The sequence below is a fragment of the Mus caroli genome, unplaced genomic scaffold (genome assembly GCF_978045245.1).
Source record: "Mus caroli unplaced genomic scaffold, Mus_caroli_1 scaffold_15, whole genome shotgun sequence".
In the NCBI taxonomy this organism is placed as follows: Eukaryota; Metazoa; Chordata; class Mammalia; order Rodentia; family Muridae; genus Mus; species Mus caroli.
Genome location: NW_028227270.1, coordinates 55,317,165 through 55,336,035, shown reverse-complemented (window position 1 = coordinate 55,336,035; position 18,871 = coordinate 55,317,165). Strand labels below are relative to the sequence as shown.

The 18,871-nt window shown below is 39.7% G+C and overlaps 1 protein-coding gene and 1 pseudogene across 1 annotated transcript; both read left to right on the top strand.

The window, feature by feature from the left end:
- Nucleotides 1-9,788: 9,788 nt before the first annotated feature.
- Nucleotides 9,789-10,138, top strand: LOC110307695 (eukaryotic translation initiation factor 1 pseudogene; annotated as a pseudogene).
- Nucleotides 10,139-13,176: 3,038 nt separating this feature from the next.
- Nucleotides 13,177-18,344, top strand: LOC110308707 (spermatogenesis-associated protein 31). The gene is made up of 3 exons (XM_021181115.2): nt 13,177-13,399; nt 14,848-14,920; nt 15,467-18,344. Exons 1-3 carry the CDS (start codon nt 13,217-13,219, stop codon nt 18,256-18,258), a joined length of 3,048 nt encoding a protein of 1,015 aa, XP_021036774.1. The 5' UTR covers nt 13,177-13,216; the 3' UTR covers nt 18,259-18,344.
- Nucleotides 18,345-18,871: the final 527 nt, after the last annotated feature.

The following is an 18,871-nucleotide window of genomic DNA, read 5'->3' as shown; positions in this document are numbered from 1 at the left end:
ATCTCAAAAAACAATGGGCCAGAAAGGACTCCATAGATGGATGCATACAGAAGCACACAAGCGCTCTATCTGAAAGCTCATGGGTCAAACTGCCGGTAGGCAAGTCTGATGAGACTCACTTGTTAACAGGGTTTTTGTTCTGTTGTCCCTAATGTCTAAGCACCTGCCCCCACATCTTTTTTCCATTAAATTTAATCTTTGCCAGCAATGCACTAAAATATTTTTTTCAGCACATGATTTCTTTTTCTTTTCTTTTCTTTCTTTTTTTTTTTTTGCACTAAAATATTATTAATCTTGATTTCTAAGTGCCTCTTGAAGTTTTCACCTTGAGGTAGATGCCTTACTACCTTCATCTTGGTCAGGTCGTCCAGTAAGGTACATGGTAAAGATCCGGTAAGTGTGCACATACACACGTGCACACAAACACGCACACACAGAAAGTTGTGTAAACATGTCATGACACTTGAAAGTTACTTGTTAAAACTTAAGAGAGTTTACTCTGGCTTAGGCATTCCCTCCTTGAATGGTAGGACCGGTGTTTCATCTTTTTAGTAGGATTTTACTCACATATTACTTTTTTATGGCACGATGATCTCATAAATATTTACAGTTTGAATTAATTATATAAAGCTGCTTGTACATTATAACAAATACATTCGTTTTGGGGTTTTTTTTTTTTTTTTTTTGAGAGAGAACCAGGTCTTCTTCAGTTCTCTCCAGCTCTTGATTTTCTGCTTCTTTTTTTTTCTTTCAAGATTTATTTATTTATTATATGTAAGTATACTGTCACTGTCTTCAGACAGTCCAGAAGAGGGAGTCAGATCTCGTTAAAGATGGTTGTGAGCCCCATGTGGTTGCTGGGATTTGAACTCTGGACCTTTAGAAGAGCAGTCGGGTGCTCTTACCCACTGAGCCATCTCACCAGCCCCCATTCATTTTTTTAAAATAAATTCTTATCCGGAAATAATGTTTCTGGAAATGAAGAAACTATTTGTAGAAGGAAAAAAATGCAATATACTAAGTGTATTCCAATGTATGTTAGAATTTATAGTCCTTCAGTTTTAAGTTCTGAAGATTACATTGGAATCCCTAAAAATGCAGCCACGTTTGCCTGCCAAATCCACTGGCACTTTCAGTCCTAAAATGGAATTCTACTCCAAAAATGTGTTGTATCTCCTAGAATTATTTTTTAGAATATCTTTCTAAGCAATGCAATGTGATCTTAATATAAATTTTCAAGTGTACGATTGGATTAGTAAAGATACAAGACAGAAATCACTCAGATGATTTACAAATGAAGAAAGTAAAGGCTAAGACTACGTATAGGTCAGCTTCGCATTACAACAGCATCTGAGACACTTAGGAAAACATTTTGACTCAGGAGTCTCTGACTGCTGTTGTCCAGGGCTCTGAGACCAGGCTTTCCTTCCATTTCTTTGAAATGAAAGTTATTTTATTTTCTGAATATTTTGTGATGATTATATGAGAGTAATGTATGCAAAGTATCATTGCCTATAAATAATATGTGTTCAGTAAATTAGTTATATTGCCATTAATTAAAAGAAACATAACCCCTACAAATAACTTTTCAAAGATGGATAATAAGCAATATAAAAGAATATCTTATCAAGAGGTGTTTTTCCATCACTGCTGCCCAATTAAGTATAATTTTCTTTGTCTCGAAAGGGTATCCTTAAACGCTGTTTCCCAGTAGAATCTTTGTTAAATACTGGCTGTTCAGACTTTTTATGCTTCTAGAATTTCTCATAGCACTGTAGACCAGAACTGTACTAGAACAGTTTCCACATGAATAATAAACAAGGTGCACAGGGTGTGGTTCAGAGTGTCTGTGCCAATACAATTATTCCCCTCGTTGTCCAATGTGGATCTATAAAAGTTTAATATCCTGCAGTAAACACCTAAGTATACTTACTATTAAATGTACATTCCTAATCTAGTAGAAATACTACTTGTTTTGTTTCATGGAATTTACCCTGTCTAACTTGTTATTGGTGTCCACAAAATTTATAAAGTGCCAATTGATGAATATGGTGTCTGGTGATGTATGATGTGGCATTTTACTAAAAAAGAAAGAGCCTCCGACTGTATTCCAAAAGACAATAAAATCTGCTTTAAAGCTCAACACTCCCAAGTTTCACCTTAAATGAAATTCAATTCCATAAAGAGTCTTTTTAGGGAACCTTGAAGACCATTGCTGCTGGTCAAGTCACCTGTCAGAAGCATCATTTTGATCATTAGTAGGGTCATTCTGTACCTCCTTCAGCTATAAATGGATTAATTTTGATGTTTTATTAACTCTTCAAAATTATCCCTTTAACCTACCTTTCACTGTAAGGTTTACATAAATTGTAAGATTTTATTCACCCGTAGGACATGTGTTCAGTGGGTAAATCTGAAGAAGCCATCTTTATCATCTCTTGAGAAATGGTAGTAGGAAGCATTTATAAAAGTCTTCTGCAGACAGTACATATGAATAGCTAATCGGCACATAGGACCATACTCATGCAACAATTCTAGTTAAGAATTATTATGATGGCAAATGGAAAGCTTCAAAGCACATGAGCAGAAACAGTTGTTTAAAATCTGAGAATGAAATTTTAATCATATAAATATAACTAGAAATTAGAAATTTTTTCATCACAGAATGTAAATATTCATTCTTGAAAATTTTAAAGTAATCAAATAAGAAAGCAACAAACTGATGATCTTCTTAAAGCCATGAAGCAAGCATTAGATATTCCAATATGACTCGTGATTGTCTTATAATTAAAAATATAATTAAACAAAGAAAGGTCTCAGACTAACATCCACTGAAAATTGGATAAGAATTTCATAATTATGAGTTGAGGTAAAATAAATTTGTGCTTCATTTTCTATAAAAATTGAAGGAAAGTTATGAAAGTATGCAACTATATAATAAATTTTAGCATTAAAATGAAAGTAATATTGTTAAAAACTTAATGTCCTGGCAAGGACATCTGTACCCATTTATGCATTAGATTTATATGCTCATGTGAAACAATATTAACAAAATACATGAAGCACTGTTTTTGCAAATATCAGACCTCCAAAAATAAAGGGAATAATACTGAAAGACAGGAACTAAGCAAAATTTCCCATTTGACTGCCCTTACTGCTTGAAGAGGTTTCAGACCACAGCACAAACAGGAAGGCAGCAGATTCAAGAAAGCCCCTGAGTTAAAAAAGGCAGTGTAGGTGAAACTTATAGAGGAGAAAGTGGGGAAGAGCCTCGAAGATATGCGCACAGGGGAAAGATTCCTAAACAGAACACCAATGGCTTGTTCTGTAAGATCAAGAATCAACAAATGGGACCTAATAAAATTTCAAAGCTTCTATAAGGCAAAGGACACTCACTGTCAATAAGACCAAAAGGCAACCAACAGATTAGGAAAACATCTTTACCAATCGTAAATCTGATAGGAGCCTAATATCCAATATATGCAAAGAATTCAAGAAGTTGGACTCCAGAAAACCAAATAACCCTATTAAAAAATGGGGTACAGAGCTAAACAAAGAATTCTCAACTGAGGAATACTGAAGGGCTGAGAAGCACCTGAAAAAATGTTCAACATCCTTAATCATCAGGGAAATGCAAATCAAATAACCCTGAGATTCCATCTCACACCAGTCAGAATGGCTAAGATCAAAAACTCAGGTGACAGCAGATTCTGGCAAGGATGTGGAGAAAGAGGAACACTTCTCCATTGCTGGTGGGATTGCAAGCTGGTACAACCACTCTGGAAAACAGTTTGGCGGGTCCTCAGAAAATTTGACATAGTTCTACTGGAAGATCCAGCAATACCTCTCCTGGGCATATACCCAGAAGATGCTCCAAAGTGTAATAAGGACATTTGCTCCACTATGGTCATAGCAGCCTTATTTATAATAGCCAGAAGCTGAAAAGAACCCAGATGTCCCTCAACAGAGAAATGGATAAAGAAAATGTGGTACATTTACCCAATGGAGTACTACTCAGCTATTAAAAACAATGAGTTTATGAAATTCTTAGACAAATGGATGTGTCTGGAGGATATCATTTTGAGTGAGGTAACCCAATCACAAAAGAACACACATGATATGCACTCACTGATAAGAGGATATTAGCCCAGAAACTCAGAATCCTTCTTAGAAGGGAGAATAAAATACCCGTGGAAGGAGTTACAGAGACAAAATTCAGAGCAGAGTCTGAAGGAATGACCATACAGAGATTGCCCCACTTGGACATCCCATAAACAACCACCAAACCCAGACACTATGGCAGATGCCAACAAGAGCCTGCTGACAGGAGCCTGATATAACTGTCCTCTAAGGGCCTTTGCCAGTACCTGGCAAATACAGAAGTAGATGCTCACAATCATCCATTGGACGGAGCACAAGTTCCCCAACGAAGGAGCTAGAGAAAGTACCCAAGGAGCTGAAGGGGTTTGAAGCCCTATAAGGAAGAACATCAATATGAACTAACTAGTACCCCCAGAGCTCCTTGGAACTAAGCCACCAGTCAAAGAAAACACATGGTGGGACATGTGGCTCTAGCTGTAAATGTAGCTGAAGATGGCCTAGTCGGTCATCAATGAGAGGAGAGGCCCTAGGTCCTGTGAAGGTTCTATGCCCCAGTATAGGGGAAGGACAGGACTGGGAATGGGAGTGGGTGGGTTGGGGAGCAGGGGAAGGGGGGAGGGGATAGGGGTTTTTTGGAGGGGAAGCTAGGAAAGGGGATAACATTTGAAATGTAAATAAAGGAATTATCTAATAATAATAAAAAAGGCAGTGTGGGAATATGGAAATCTAAGATGTAATTTACAAGAGACACAAGACCTGCACAAAATGAGGATATCACAAGGGAGCAGAGAGAACCCCCCTCAAGAATTTTGCACTGTAGCAAGCAATTGCACCCATAATCTGCAAAAGCTGTTTAAGACCAGAGGAATGGCAAGTCAAAGGATTTGGAAAAACATTATTCACCACTCTTACAGGATCAGTAACATTGTCCATTTCTACCAGCTACACTAAAAAACCCTCATCTCACTATCTGTATTCATTCTCTTTACCCTGAGAATTTCTGTCATTTAAGAGATTGTAAAAGCATGGCATTTTCCCCAAATAAGTTAATCACCAAGGCTTGATGCTAGTTATAGGAAAAAGATAGGTACCATCCCAAAAAAGTCAAAATTACACTACTTTGTTTTCAATTTAAAAATTACCAGACACAGACAAGGAAGATGGCTTTATAGGTGGGTAATTACCTAAAAAGGAAACATACAAATCATAGAACTGAAAAATACCGTAACTGAACCGAAATCTTTGATAGAAGATGTAAGCTTTAGACTAGATCAAACAGAGGAAAGAATTACTGAGCTGTAAGGTAGGTCACTGGAAAGTACCCACTGTGATTAATAAAAGAAAGAATAATGGAAAAGCTAAAGAGACATTCAAAACAACATCAAGTAGAGTAGCATAGGCATCAGAAGGGGAAAAAAAAAGAGGTGGACAGGGAGGGACAGGAAGCACACTAAAAAATACAGTGGCAGAAAAACTCCCAAGAATGGGGAAGGTGCTGCAACTCCAGATCTATGAAGCTTAAAGGACAGAAGAAACCCACACCGACACACATCACACTTAAACTGTCACAATTAAAGAAAGAGGCTTAAAGGCAAATTATTCTAAGACAAAATCTTATTTTTCCTCACAAATAAAAGATAACAAACCTTTTCTCTTCCTAAGTTGATTATCTCTGTGTTTGTCACAGTAACAGACAGCTGAATTAAGACAGATACGCTATCTTTTATTTGTGAGAAAAGTAAGATTGAATAATTTTAAGGATTTACAACAAAAATTTAAATATAATTTTAAAATTTATTCTCATTTGTGGCAGTTATAAGGAAAAGTATTGATTGAAAAGGGGAAACATCACCTAGAGATAAACTAAACTACTGGTGAATGACATGAAAGGCTGTGATGAATACTTCTCAGTTAATCTGTGTGAAGGAGGCTAATCAGATGGATGAAGACTACAAGAACTGAAGCAAGGGGGTAGACCAGTCAGAGTCAGCAAGGGGCCCGCCCTTAAGCCAGAGAGAAAAGATTCCTGGTAACAAAGATTTTTTTTTCTTAATCCCCTGCTGCTATCAGCAGGAGTTAATTGCCAGAAACTAGTGGCTTTTGGCCATAGAATAGCTAAGAGTTAAAGAAAGCAGATTCCAGCCCTTAGAACAGTAGGAGAGGTACAAGGCCAGAGGTCCCCAGCCTTTGATCTTGGTTCCTGAAAGCTGGGGCTGACTCCCAGCACCTGTTTCTTTCAGAACATACCTTCTTCTTTCAAGTAACAGATAATACTGTCTCTGATGCACTTTAATGTTTTAATTTCAATAACATTTATTTTTATTGTTTTCTTTTAAATTGTATTTTTTAGACATTTTTTAGAATTCATGTTTGCTAAATAACAGAATATGTTAATGATTAAATCTGTTGTTTCTAACTGTATTCAAACATCTGTCCTAAAACTGGTAGTAAATGGAACCAGCAGGATCCAGGGACACAGGAACCCCTGCCAGGCCACAGGTTCCTTTCAGTCTGAGCCAGTAACCTGAGCAGACCTTGAGCACTAGCTCTGCACCCAGTCCCACAACACCCAGAAGAAGCTCTACTCTCAAGTGCTCTAACACACCCAGGACCACAGGTGTTCTAATACACCCAGGATCACAGGATCTCATAAGCTTGATCACACTAGGATTTCAGGATCCCAGAGACAGCTAGATTCCCAGGAGCTCTGACACACCCAGGATCTCAGGATCACGGGATCCCAGAATCACAGGATCACAGGAGCAGCCGGACTTTGAGGAGTTCTGACACAAACAGAATCACAGGACAGATAGGTTCCAGTCAGTGACAGTGAGAGCACGTAGCACTAGAATAACCATATGGCGAGAGGCAAGCATAAGAACATAAGCATCAGAAACCAAGGTTACTTGGTATCATCAGAACCCAGTTCTCCCACCATAGCAAGTCCTGGATACACCATCACACCGAAAAAGCAAGACTTGGATCTAAAATCACTCTCACAATATTGAGAGTGGAGTTTAAGAAGGACATAAATAACTCCCTTTAAAAAAATACAGGAGAACACAGGTAAACAGGTAGAAGCCATTAAGGAGGAAACACAAAAATCCCTTAAAGAATTACAGGAAAACACACCCAAGCAGGAGAAGGAATTGAACAAAACCATCCGGGATCTAAAAATGGAAGTAGAAACAATAAAGAAATCACAAAGGGAGACAAGCCTGGAGATAACCTAGGAAAGATATCAGGAGTCATAGATGCAAGCATCACCAACAGAATATAAGAGACAGAGGAGAGAATCTCTGGTACAGAAGATACCATACAAAATATTGACAGTTAAAGAAAATGCAAAAAGCAAAAAGCTCCTAACCCAAAACATCCCGGAAATCCAGGACACAACAGAATCTAAAGATAGTAGGTATGGAAGAAAGCAAAGATTCCTAACTTAAAGGACCAGTAAATATCTATAACAAAATTATAGAAGAAAACTTCTCTAAGCTAAAGAAAGAGATGCCCATGAACATACAAGAAGTGTACAGAACTCCAAATAGACTGGAACAGAAAAGAAATCCCTTCTGTCACATAATAATCAAAACACCAAATGCATAAAACAAAGAAAGAATATTAAAAGCAGTAGGGGAAAAGGGTTAAGTAACATATACAGGCAGACCTATCAGAATTACACCAGACTTCTCACCAGAGACTATAAAAGTCAGAAGATCCTGGGCAGATGTCATACAGACCCTAAGAGAACACAAATGCCACCCCAGGCTAATATATCCAGCAAAACTCTCAATTAACATAGATGGAGAAACCAAAGTATTCCATGACAAAACCAAATTTACCCAATAGCTTTCCACAAATCTAGCCCTACAAAGGTAATAGATGGAAAACTCCAACACAAGGAGAGAAACTACACCCTAGAAAAAGCAAGAAAGTAATCTTTCTTCAACAAACCCAAAAGAAAATAGCCACACAAACATAATTCCACCTCTAACAACATCAACAACAACAACAACAAAAAAAACAAGAAGCAACAATCACTTTTCCTTAATATCAATGGACTCAATCCCCAATAAAAAGACATAGACTAACAGACTGGATACATAAAAAGGACCCAGCATTTTGCTGCATACAGTAAATGCACCTCAGTGAGACAGACAGACACTACCTCAGAGTAAAAGCCTGGGAAAATTTTTTCCAAGCAAATGGTCCTAAGAAACAAGCTGGACTAGCCATTCTAATATTGAATAAAATTGACTTGCAACCAAAAGTTATCAAAAAAGAAAAGAAAGGACACTTCAAAACTTGTCAAAGGAAAAATTTACCAAGATGAACTCTTGATTCTGAACATCTATGTTCCAAATGCAAGGGCACACATATTCATAAAAGAAACTTTACTAAAACTCAAAGCACTCATTGCACCTCACAGGATAATACTGGGAGACTTCAACACCCCACTCTCATCAATGGACAGATCATGGAAACAAAAACTAAACAGAGAAACAGGGAAACTAAAAGAAGTCATGAACCAAATGCATTTAACAGATTATTTATAGAACATTTCATCCTAAAACAAAAGAATATACCTTCAGCACCTCATGATACCTTCTCCAAAACTAACCATATAACTGGTCACAAAACAGGCCTGAAGAGATACAAGAAGACTGAAATAATCCCATGCATCCTATCAGATCACCATGGACTAAAGCTGGTCTTCAATAACAACAAAAACAACAAAAAGCCCGCATACACATGGAGGCTAAACAATGTTCTACTCAATGATAACTTGGCCAAGAAAAAAATAAAGGAAGAAATTAAAGACTTTTTAGAATTTAGTGAAAATGAAGGTACATCTCATTCCAAAACTTATAGGACACAATGAAAGCAGTGCTAAGAGAAAACTCATAGCTCTGAGTGCCTCCAAAAAGAAACTGAAGAGAGCTTACACTAGCAGCTTGACAGCATACCTGAAAGCTCTAGAACAAAAAGAAGCAAATATACCCAAGAGGAGTAGATGGCAGGAAATAATCAAACTCAGGACTGAAACCAACCAAGAAGAAACAAAAAGAACTATACAAAGAATCAACAAAACCAACAAGATAAATAAATCCTTAGCCAGACTAACCAGAGGGCACAGAAACAGTATCCAAATTAACAAAATCAGAAATGAAAAGGGAGACATAACAACAGAAACAGGAAATTCAAAAAATCATCAGATCCTACTACAAAAGCCTATATTCAACAAAACTGGAAAATCTGGATCAAATTCACAATTTTCTAGACAGATACCAAATGCCAAAGTTAAATCAAGATCATATAAACCATCTATATAGTTCCATAACTCCTAAAGAAATAGAAGCAATCACTAAAAGTCACCCAACCAAAAAAAGCCCAGGACCAGATGGATTTAGTGCAGAATTCTATCAGACCTTCAGAGAAAATCTAATAACAATACTCTTCAAACTATTCCACAAAATAGAAACAGAAGGAACACTACCCAACTCTTTCTATGAAGCCACAGTTACACTGATACCAAAACCACACAAAGACCCAACAAATAAAGAAAACTTCAGACCAACTTCCTTTATGAATATTGATGCAAAAATACTCAATAAAATTCTCGGCCCCAGTCACTGAGCCGCTGCCGAGGACTCAGCTGCCTCACCGAGGAAAAGGAATCGTATCGTATGTCGGCTATCCAGAACCTCCACTCTTCCGACCCCTTTGCTGATGCAAGTAAGGGTGATGGCCTGCTTCCTGCAGGCACTGAGGATTAAACCCATGTAAGAATTCAACAGAGAAACGGCAGGAAGACCCTTACCACTGTCCAAGGGATCGCTGATGATTACGATAAAAAGAAACCAGTGAAGGCGTTTAAGAAGAAATTTGCCTGCAATGGTACTGTAATTGAGCATCCAGAATATGGAGAAGTAATTCAGCTACTGGGTGACCAGCACAAGAACATATGTCCGTTCCTGATAGAGATGGACTGGCTAAGGACGATCAGCTGAAGGGTCATGGTTTTAAGTGCTTGTGACTCTCTGAAGCTTAAGTGAGGATTTCCTTGCACTGAGTAGAATTTCCCTTCTGTCCCTTGTCACAAGTTTAAAAACCTCACAGCTTGTATAATGTAATCATTTGGGGTCCGCTTTTAACTTGGACTAGTGTAACTCCTTCATGCAATAAACTGAAAAGAGCCATGCTGTGTAGTCTTGAAGTCCCTCATTTAAACAGGTTGAGCAGTAAGCCCTGGCAGTGTCCACCCTGGAACAAAGCAATAACAAGGTTTCAGCCAAGCCAAGAACCCCAAGATCGCAGGAGGCTGTCTGTCCAGAGGCTCCTTGGGGCTCCCTGGACAGAGTCCCCTGCCCTTGGAGAGTGTCACTACTTGAACAGCCCAGTAACACTGGGTAACACTGCCCCAGCTATGTCACTAGAGGGAGGCTCTGGCCCTGGTGTCTGACCAGGTAGAATTCGGAAAGGGCTGCCTTTCCAGAGAAGTCATGGACACTTAGTTCACCACCAGGGTGGTCTTTTGAAGCAGATGAGGTGTTGCAACATGAAGGGTGAGGCCAGCCTGGCATCAGTTAAACTTATGACAAGGGAACAAATGCCAAGCTGGTGCCATTGGTCGTGTGGCTAGCTGTAGAGGCTTCAACTCAGTACGAGCCACTGCCCAGTGCCATGTGAAGGAACAAACTGGTCTTTTGGTTTTCTTTCCCCCTCCAGTTTTAATGTTATGTAATGTATTTAAATCCTTATTTAAATAAAGCTTGTTTTCAGAAATAAAAAAAAAATTCTCAAAAACGGAATCCAAGAACACATCAAAATGATTATTCACCATGACCAAGTAGACTTCATCCCAGGGATGGTTCAGTATATGGAAATTCATCAATGTATTCCACTACATAAACAAACTCAAAAAAAAAAAAACCACCACATGATCATTTCTTTAGATGCTGAAAAAGCATTTGACAAAATTCAGCATCTCTTCATGTTAAAAGTCTTAGAAAGATCAGGAATTCAAGACCCATACCTAAACATAATAAAAGCAATATACACCAAACCAGTGTTCAACATCAAACTAAATGGAGAGAAACTTAAAGTAATCCCACTAAAATCAGGGACTAGACAAGGCTGCCCACTCTCTCCCTATCTATTCAATATAGTACTTGAAGTTCTAGCTAGAGCAATTAGAAGACAAAAGGAGGTCAAAAGGATGCAAATTGGAAAGGAAGAAGTCAAAATATCACTATTTGCAGATGATATGATAGTATACTTAAGTGACCCCAAAAATTCCACTAGAGAACTCCTAAAGCTGATAAACAACTTCAGAAGTGTGGCCTGATATAAAATTAATCAGTACCCCTCCTATACTCAAACAAATCAGTACCCGTCCTATACTCAAAGGATAAACAGGGTGAGAAAGAAATTAGGGAAACAACACCCTTCACAATAGTCACAAGTAATATAAAATACCTTGGTGTGACTTTAAGTAAGCAAGTGAAAGATCTGTATGATAATAACTTCAAGTCTCTGAAGAAAGAAATCAAAGAAGATCTCAGAAGATGCAAAGAGCTCCTATGCTCATGAATTGGCCAGGTTAATATAGTAAAAATGTCCATCTTGCCAAAACCAATTTACAGATTCAATGCAATCCCCATCAAAATTCCAACTCAGTTCTTCATAGAGTTAGAAAGAACAATTCTCAAATTCATCTGGAGAAACAAAAAGCCCAGGATAGTGAAAACTATTCTCAACATAAAAGAACTTCTGGTAAAACCATCCCTGACCTCAAATCTATATTACAGAGCTATAGTGATAAAAACTGCATGGTCTATTGGTACAGTGATAGGCAGGCAGATCAATGGAATAGAATTGAAGACCCAGAAATAAACCCACACACCTATGGTCACTTGATCTTTGACAGAGGAGCTAAAACTCCTCCAGTGGGAGAAAAAAGACAGCATTTTCAACAAAGGGGGCTGGTTCAACTGGTGGTCAACATCTAGAAGAATGCACATCGATCCATTTTTATCTCCCTGTGAAAAACTCATGTCCAAATAGATAAAGGACCTCCACATAAAACCAGATACATTAAATCTAATAGAAGAGAATGTGGGGAAAAGTCTCTAACACATGGACATAAGGGGAAATTCCCTGAACAGAACACCAATGGCATAATATATAATATATATTATATATAATATATGCCTGAATGTGCACATGTACACAACAACACACATATGTGGTGCCCACCAAATCCAGAAAAGGGTGTCAAATTTCATGGAATTGGAGTTATAGTTGGGTACAGCCATGTGGGTGCTAACAATCAAACCTGGGTTCTTTGCAAGAGCACAAGTGTTCTTAAGCACTGAGCAATCTAATTTTTTTTAATGTGTGTGTCTGTGTGTCTATGATTGTGTATGCACATGTGTGAGGGTGTGTGGGTGTATATATGTCTATAATTCTATATGAGTATGTGTGTGTGTGTGTGTGTGTGTGTGTGTGTGTGTGTGTGTGTGTGTGTGTTAGAAGAGAGCATTGGGTATCCTCTACCAGTTTTCGATGTACAGTCTCTCCTTGAACTCAGTGTTTGTGTTTTCTAGTCAGGCTTGTGTCCAGTACATCCCAGAGATCCTCTTCTGTGTACTCCCCTTTGAGCTGAGATTATAAGAGTGGCAGACATGCCTAGTTCGTTATGTGGCTACTGGTATCTGGCCTCAAATCTTCAGGATTGCTCAGAAACTGCTCTTAACCACTTGAGCTCTCTATCTGCCAATCTAAGTTTGTTTTTGTTTTTTTTTAAAGGAGCATAAAACTGATCTTAAAAGACCACAATCAAAGATCTGCAAATGAGAAAAGGAACCAGGTAATATATGAGTTCCTGGGGGTGGAGTGGGGGAGGGGGCAGTTAATAGAACATAAAAAATGTTGGAGTAGATGGAAGCACCCAGGAGGCTGAGGGAGAATTTGTCTATGTTGCCCCTCCCCCACTCTCAGAAGCCCTTTGTGATGTGGAGTCCTGGCTTTGTGATGGATAGTCTCCAGTTCTGTGTTGTGGGCCTGAGTTATCCTTTAGCTCCAAGGCAGAACTCCCAACAATGGGATTCAGATGGAGAACCTTCCCTCTCTTCTGGAAAGCATTTACACCACATGGCTGAGCCTCAGCTCCACGATATGGGCAATGGACATGATCCTTGCCTTTGTGTGTGGACTGGGGCTCTACCACCTGTTACTTCCTTTTCTTGAGAGTCATCTGTCTTCACCTCCATCAAATATAAAGTTCACCAGGAAGGTGAGAAACTCTCAGTCTAATAGAGAATTCTCTCTTCCTCTTTTGTCCTTCTCTCTTCCCTCCCTCCCACCCTTCCTGTCTCTGCATCTCTTTCTTAGTTTTTAAGTTAGCATACAAAGAATTGGTTTGAGTAATAGGATCTTCAAACAAAATTTGTTTTTCTTGATTGTCTGATGTCTTCCACCCACCTCTCCTCCTTTGTCTCCCTCCTCACCTTGTACTCCTCCACTCTCCACAAGCTTCCTTTTGGCTTTCATATCACATGCATCTTTTCACCCACTTCTCCTGCATCAACACCACATTTTATTACAAATTTCCACTTTTCCAAATCAAGTAGACAAATAGGTGGCTGGGAAGAAATCTCCAGAAAGAACATAAATCTATTCTCCTGGGAGCAGGTGGGGTAGAGTTGAGAGCAGTCACCATAGCATCTATCTGGAGCTCACAGTATGTCTGTTGGGGTGTGCTGGTATGCTACAGTTTCATGTATAGGATCTGGATTCTTGAAAGAGTAGTGAATCTCTGGACTAGGACAAGCATTGAACACTGGTTCATATGTCCTCTTTTCCTGTATGAGCCTTTCCTCTGTGATGGGTTATCTGAGGACTGCGCTGGGCCTCAAAAGGCATTAGATAAGAGGCCAGAGCTCAAGACATTTAGCTTAAAGAAGCAGAATTCTACATGTCACCTATGAAGCAGCTTCAGGGATTTGGCTCTTGAGCCGAAAAATGACAACTGTAGACATCCATGGTTGGTCTCACAGTAGAAAATCCTCCCTCCATTGTGTGTGTGTTATACATTTGTGTGATATGTATTTGTGTGTTTTAGGTACATGTGTATAATATGAGTTATGTGTTGTGTGTGGTGCTTATGCGCATGTGAAGGGGGTGCATATGTTTGTGCATCTATTATGAGGACAAAGAAGAATATCAAGTGCTCTCTATAACCCTCTCCTTATTTTCTTTAGACAGAGACTTTGCAACCCTAGTGCTATGGGAGTAAGTCTTTGAACTCATTTCTAAAATGTCAAGTTAAAACAACAACAAAAACAGAACCACCATCCAAGTTTGGTGGCACATTTCTTTAAACCTGGTACTTGAAAGGCAGAGAGTTCATTCAAGTCTAATGTGGTTTCTTTAGTGAATTCTAGGGGGTGGAATCTGGGACTGGAGAGATGTCTTAGAAGTGTTAAGAACACTTGCTGTTATTCCAGAGGAATCAAGTTTGCTTCCCAGACCACATATCACAAACCACCTATATTCTAGCTCCAGGAGATCCAACACACCCTTCTGGTCTCTACTAGTGACCAGACACACATCACACACACACACACACACACACACACACACACACACACCCCATAATGAATTTAAAATTCACGAGTATTGAATATCTGCAGCGTCTCTAGAGAAGATTGAGAATATTTCTCTCTGTATCTCATTTCTCAGCCTCAGATACAGATGACCTGGCAGAGCCAGTTCAAGAAAAAGTTTAGGAGTCATTGTAGGAATGATGCAAAAGGTAAGTCAGTCTCTGCCATTCACTTGCTTATGAGGAGCTAACACCATGTTTCCCAGGTGAGTTACAGGGGCCTAAGAGGGAGGTTCCTGGGAAGGAAATTAGAATCCCATACTCAGGTTCCTGGATTAGAAGAAAGCTATGATACACCAAATGGTAGGTGTCCCTAACAAGAAGGTCTCTAGACTCTTAGGAGCAGTGCTGCCAGGATTTGGAGGTGAGACCTTGAGTAAAGTTGATTCTTTCTTGAGATGACCCAATCCTTTCTCCCATATGTCAGCTAGGAGGATCAGGGAGGGTGACAGCTATAGGAGCTACTTACAAATGATTAAGTACTGTCTATCCATGTACCTTGAAAGCTCTACAGATCATGGATCATATGACCTGAAAGCTCTACAGATCATGGATCATATGACCTTGAATGCTAATGAACAAGCTCTGGAGTCTAATCTTATCATCTTTTCTAATGGTATACCCACAAATTTAGCTTGCTTATAATAACCTTATGCCCTACCTTCCACCATCATAACCCACTGTCCTAATTTCCAGCTTGGGGAGAATGCCTGAAAAAGCTGAAAGAAAAAGAAAAGGATAAATTATTTCTAGAAGAAATGAGCCCAGGACACCATTTGAACTCTTTAGGGAATATATTTAACTCACCAAGCGCTAAACAAGACAGCACTACCCTGTCACCCTTTTGGAACCTGAAAGAAAAATCAGAAGAGCAGATGGCCACTCAGAAACTGTCTTATCCCAAGCTCTCAGAAGACCATTTTCAACAGAAATATGACCAGCTTTTCTGGGGTCTCCCTTCTCTCCACAGTGAGTCTCTGGTAGCTGCTGCCTGGATCCCTCAGACAACGTCAACTCTCCCTTCTCCCTTTTTCTTATTCAATGTCATCTCAAGTGTTTATCCAATTCAACTGCAGGATAAAATGTCACCAATGCTTCCCCACACACATCCTCTGTCCTATCTGGACCTCCAATCTCCACCCTTAATTCTGTCTCCACTTGAATTCCAGACCCCAGCTTTGAATCTCCCAGTCCTAGTACCCTCTTCTCTATCCTATAATAGGGATTTTGGTACATCTTATTCTCAATCACAAAGTAAGCCACAATACTTCTCAACTGAAATAAAATACAATGAAAGGCCCTCACTGGCAAAACAAATAGAAAATAGATCGACTTTACCCTTGATGGTCCAGAAACCTCAAGAAGCCTATGACATCTTGGCCTCCAACCCTTCCCAAGACTGGGTAGTCTCCATCCTTCCTGGTAATTTTCCCATCAGCTGTGAGCTCCGGGAGAAACTGGAGCAACACATTCAAAAGTGGCTCATTCAACACCAATGGAATTTTCCCCATAAGATCCAAGTGTCTGAGAAAATGAAGGAGCTTCAGAACACAGTAATAGGAAATTGTCAAACCAGAGACAAGCCTGGCACCTCACAAGCCCTTGGTGAACACAGCAATGAGGGCCAGAAGAGAAAATTCCAGCTAGAAAAGGAATCTGGCAAGAATCTGGGACCTATTCTAGGAAAGATCTCAAAAGATCCAATCAGGGGCTTGGAAAAAACTACAGCAAACAAAGATTTAGAAAACAACTTGAAAGCTCATTTGGGTACAAAGTCAAGGCAGATAGATCAAGGTCTGACCCCTCTAAGTATGCGACAATCCTGGCTTGCTGTGGATGATAGTTTTTACGAGATGGAAAACAACAATTTAACATCCTTAAAGAGTTCAGCAAAGTCCATGTGCTCTTCAGAGAAGCTTGCCTTTCTCAAACCAGAAACTCGACAGGCTCTGGAGACACATATTGTAAGGTTTTGGGCAAAGCACAGGTGGGGTCTACCCCTTAAGGTACTCAAGCCCGTAAAACTCTTTCAGTTAAGTATTGAGTCCTTGCCTGTTGTACTCTGTGCCCAGACCTCCTCAACCACTTCTGTACATAGGACCAGATCAGCAGCTGAAGTAGTCAGATTCCTAGGAAAACCGTGCTTGAGGCAGATGATACTTGAGGATTCTTCTCCATCACCAAGGAATCTTCTCCTTGTCTCATCTCCTTCCTGTAAGAGGGCCATGAGAAGGCTTCCCTTTGGTGTTGACCATGAGCCTTCTACAGCCCGGCCAACCAAACCAGAGTGTGGGCATGTTTCAGAAGGTCTCACTTATAATTTCATGGACACAACCTCTCAGAGTAGGACTTTCTTCAAGAAAGAGATAGAGACTCGAGAAGTCGTTTTACTGCCTAGAAGGACTAGTGACCAAAATTTGGAGGCATACAAACATCAGGAAAAAGTTGTTAGTGAGTTTCCACATAATGTGGAGACAGAATTAGCAGGCCAGCCACAAATCTATACCACTACCGTGCTCCCTCCAAAACGTTCCAGGAGCATGCCTCTTCCTGTAGACACTTTGACTTCACGTGTATTAGGTGACATTGTGGTGGCAGACAGGGGCAATAGCCTGGTGCAGCAAAGACCCAGTACTCCAAAGCATCTAGTCTCACAGAAGAGCCAAATCAAGATGTTGTCCCCTACTTATCAAAGTGAGGGCACTAAGAGACAGAGTGAAATAAAGTATGAAGACAGACCTAAGTTCACCCCAGTCACGGAGAAAAAAGCCAACTTTGGCAGCCAATACTACCAGACCCTTCCAAAAACCGCACAAGTGCTTCCAGGAAGGCTCCCCCAAAGACATTTGGGTCGCTTTCTACAGTGGATTCACCCCAAGAAAACAATCAAAGGGCATGAATTTCATCCCCTAAAAGGTAATCCTACAGCAGCCATTGCCCAGAACCAACAAAGGCAAGTGAGAAAAATACCATATATGGACAACAATGTGGCTGAGGCCCAGGAACTTATGACAACTGTTGGACAGATGTTAGAAAAGAAAATGATGCTGCAACATCAACCCTATGCTTCAAAATTCAACCAGCACAGGGAAGTTCCTCCAGCCCCCACGTCTCGGTTTTCCCATGGCCACATGCCAGTCTCCTGCTTACAGCAAAAGAGAGCACCCAGTTACCCTGGCAGTTGCTCATGTCAGAGGTGTTCTGTACAGAACAGGCACATCAGGAACCAACTGCCTCAGAGAAGTGTACGCTTTAGCAAGAAACCACAGAACCCACGGAACCCCAGCCACAAGAAACCACAGAACCCACGGAACCCCAGCCACTTGTCCCGTAACACAGCTTTGAACCTAGTGAATTCTCAGAATAGAACAATAGTGCCAGGAAATTCAAATCACCATCTTTATTGTCCTAGGCACTGTGCCCTCCAGAGAGATGTCCATAGAGAACTAGGACATTCCTCTGTAGTTTTTCCTAATAGGAAAACATAATTGAAAGAAAAAGATTAGTGAATGCAAAAATTATTTTTCTCATGTTAGTACATTCAAGATACTTAATGTAGCCCAAAATACATGTTTTTTCCCCCATAAAAGGGTAATGGTTTCTGTCTGTTCCATGTTTTATATTGGCCTTGGCTTCCAGCAGTGGGGTGATTGACAGATATAGTACAAGCCCACTTCCACAGAAAATCTTACCATCAAAACACTGTTGCCAGTGTTAAGGGAGACAGTACTGTTGGTAAAATGCCTGTTGCAAAAACATAAAGACCTGAGCTCAGATCTCTATCATACACATACAAAGCCAAACATGGCGGTGCACAGTTTTAGACCCAGTGCTAGAAAGAAAAAGAGATCCCTGGATATCACTGGCTAGATGGCTACTCCAATGAGTGAACTACAGGTTCACTAAGTGACCTGTGTCCAAAGGGATAAAAAGAGCTACTGATGAAGATAATCAAAATTGACCTCTAGTCTTTACACACATATATATGTTGTATACATGCATGTCTACCTGCACACACATGGACCCACACACAAAGATGCTGGGATACAGAAAACAGAACATTCCATTTTATAATCCACCTTTCCATTGCTTTATCTTAAC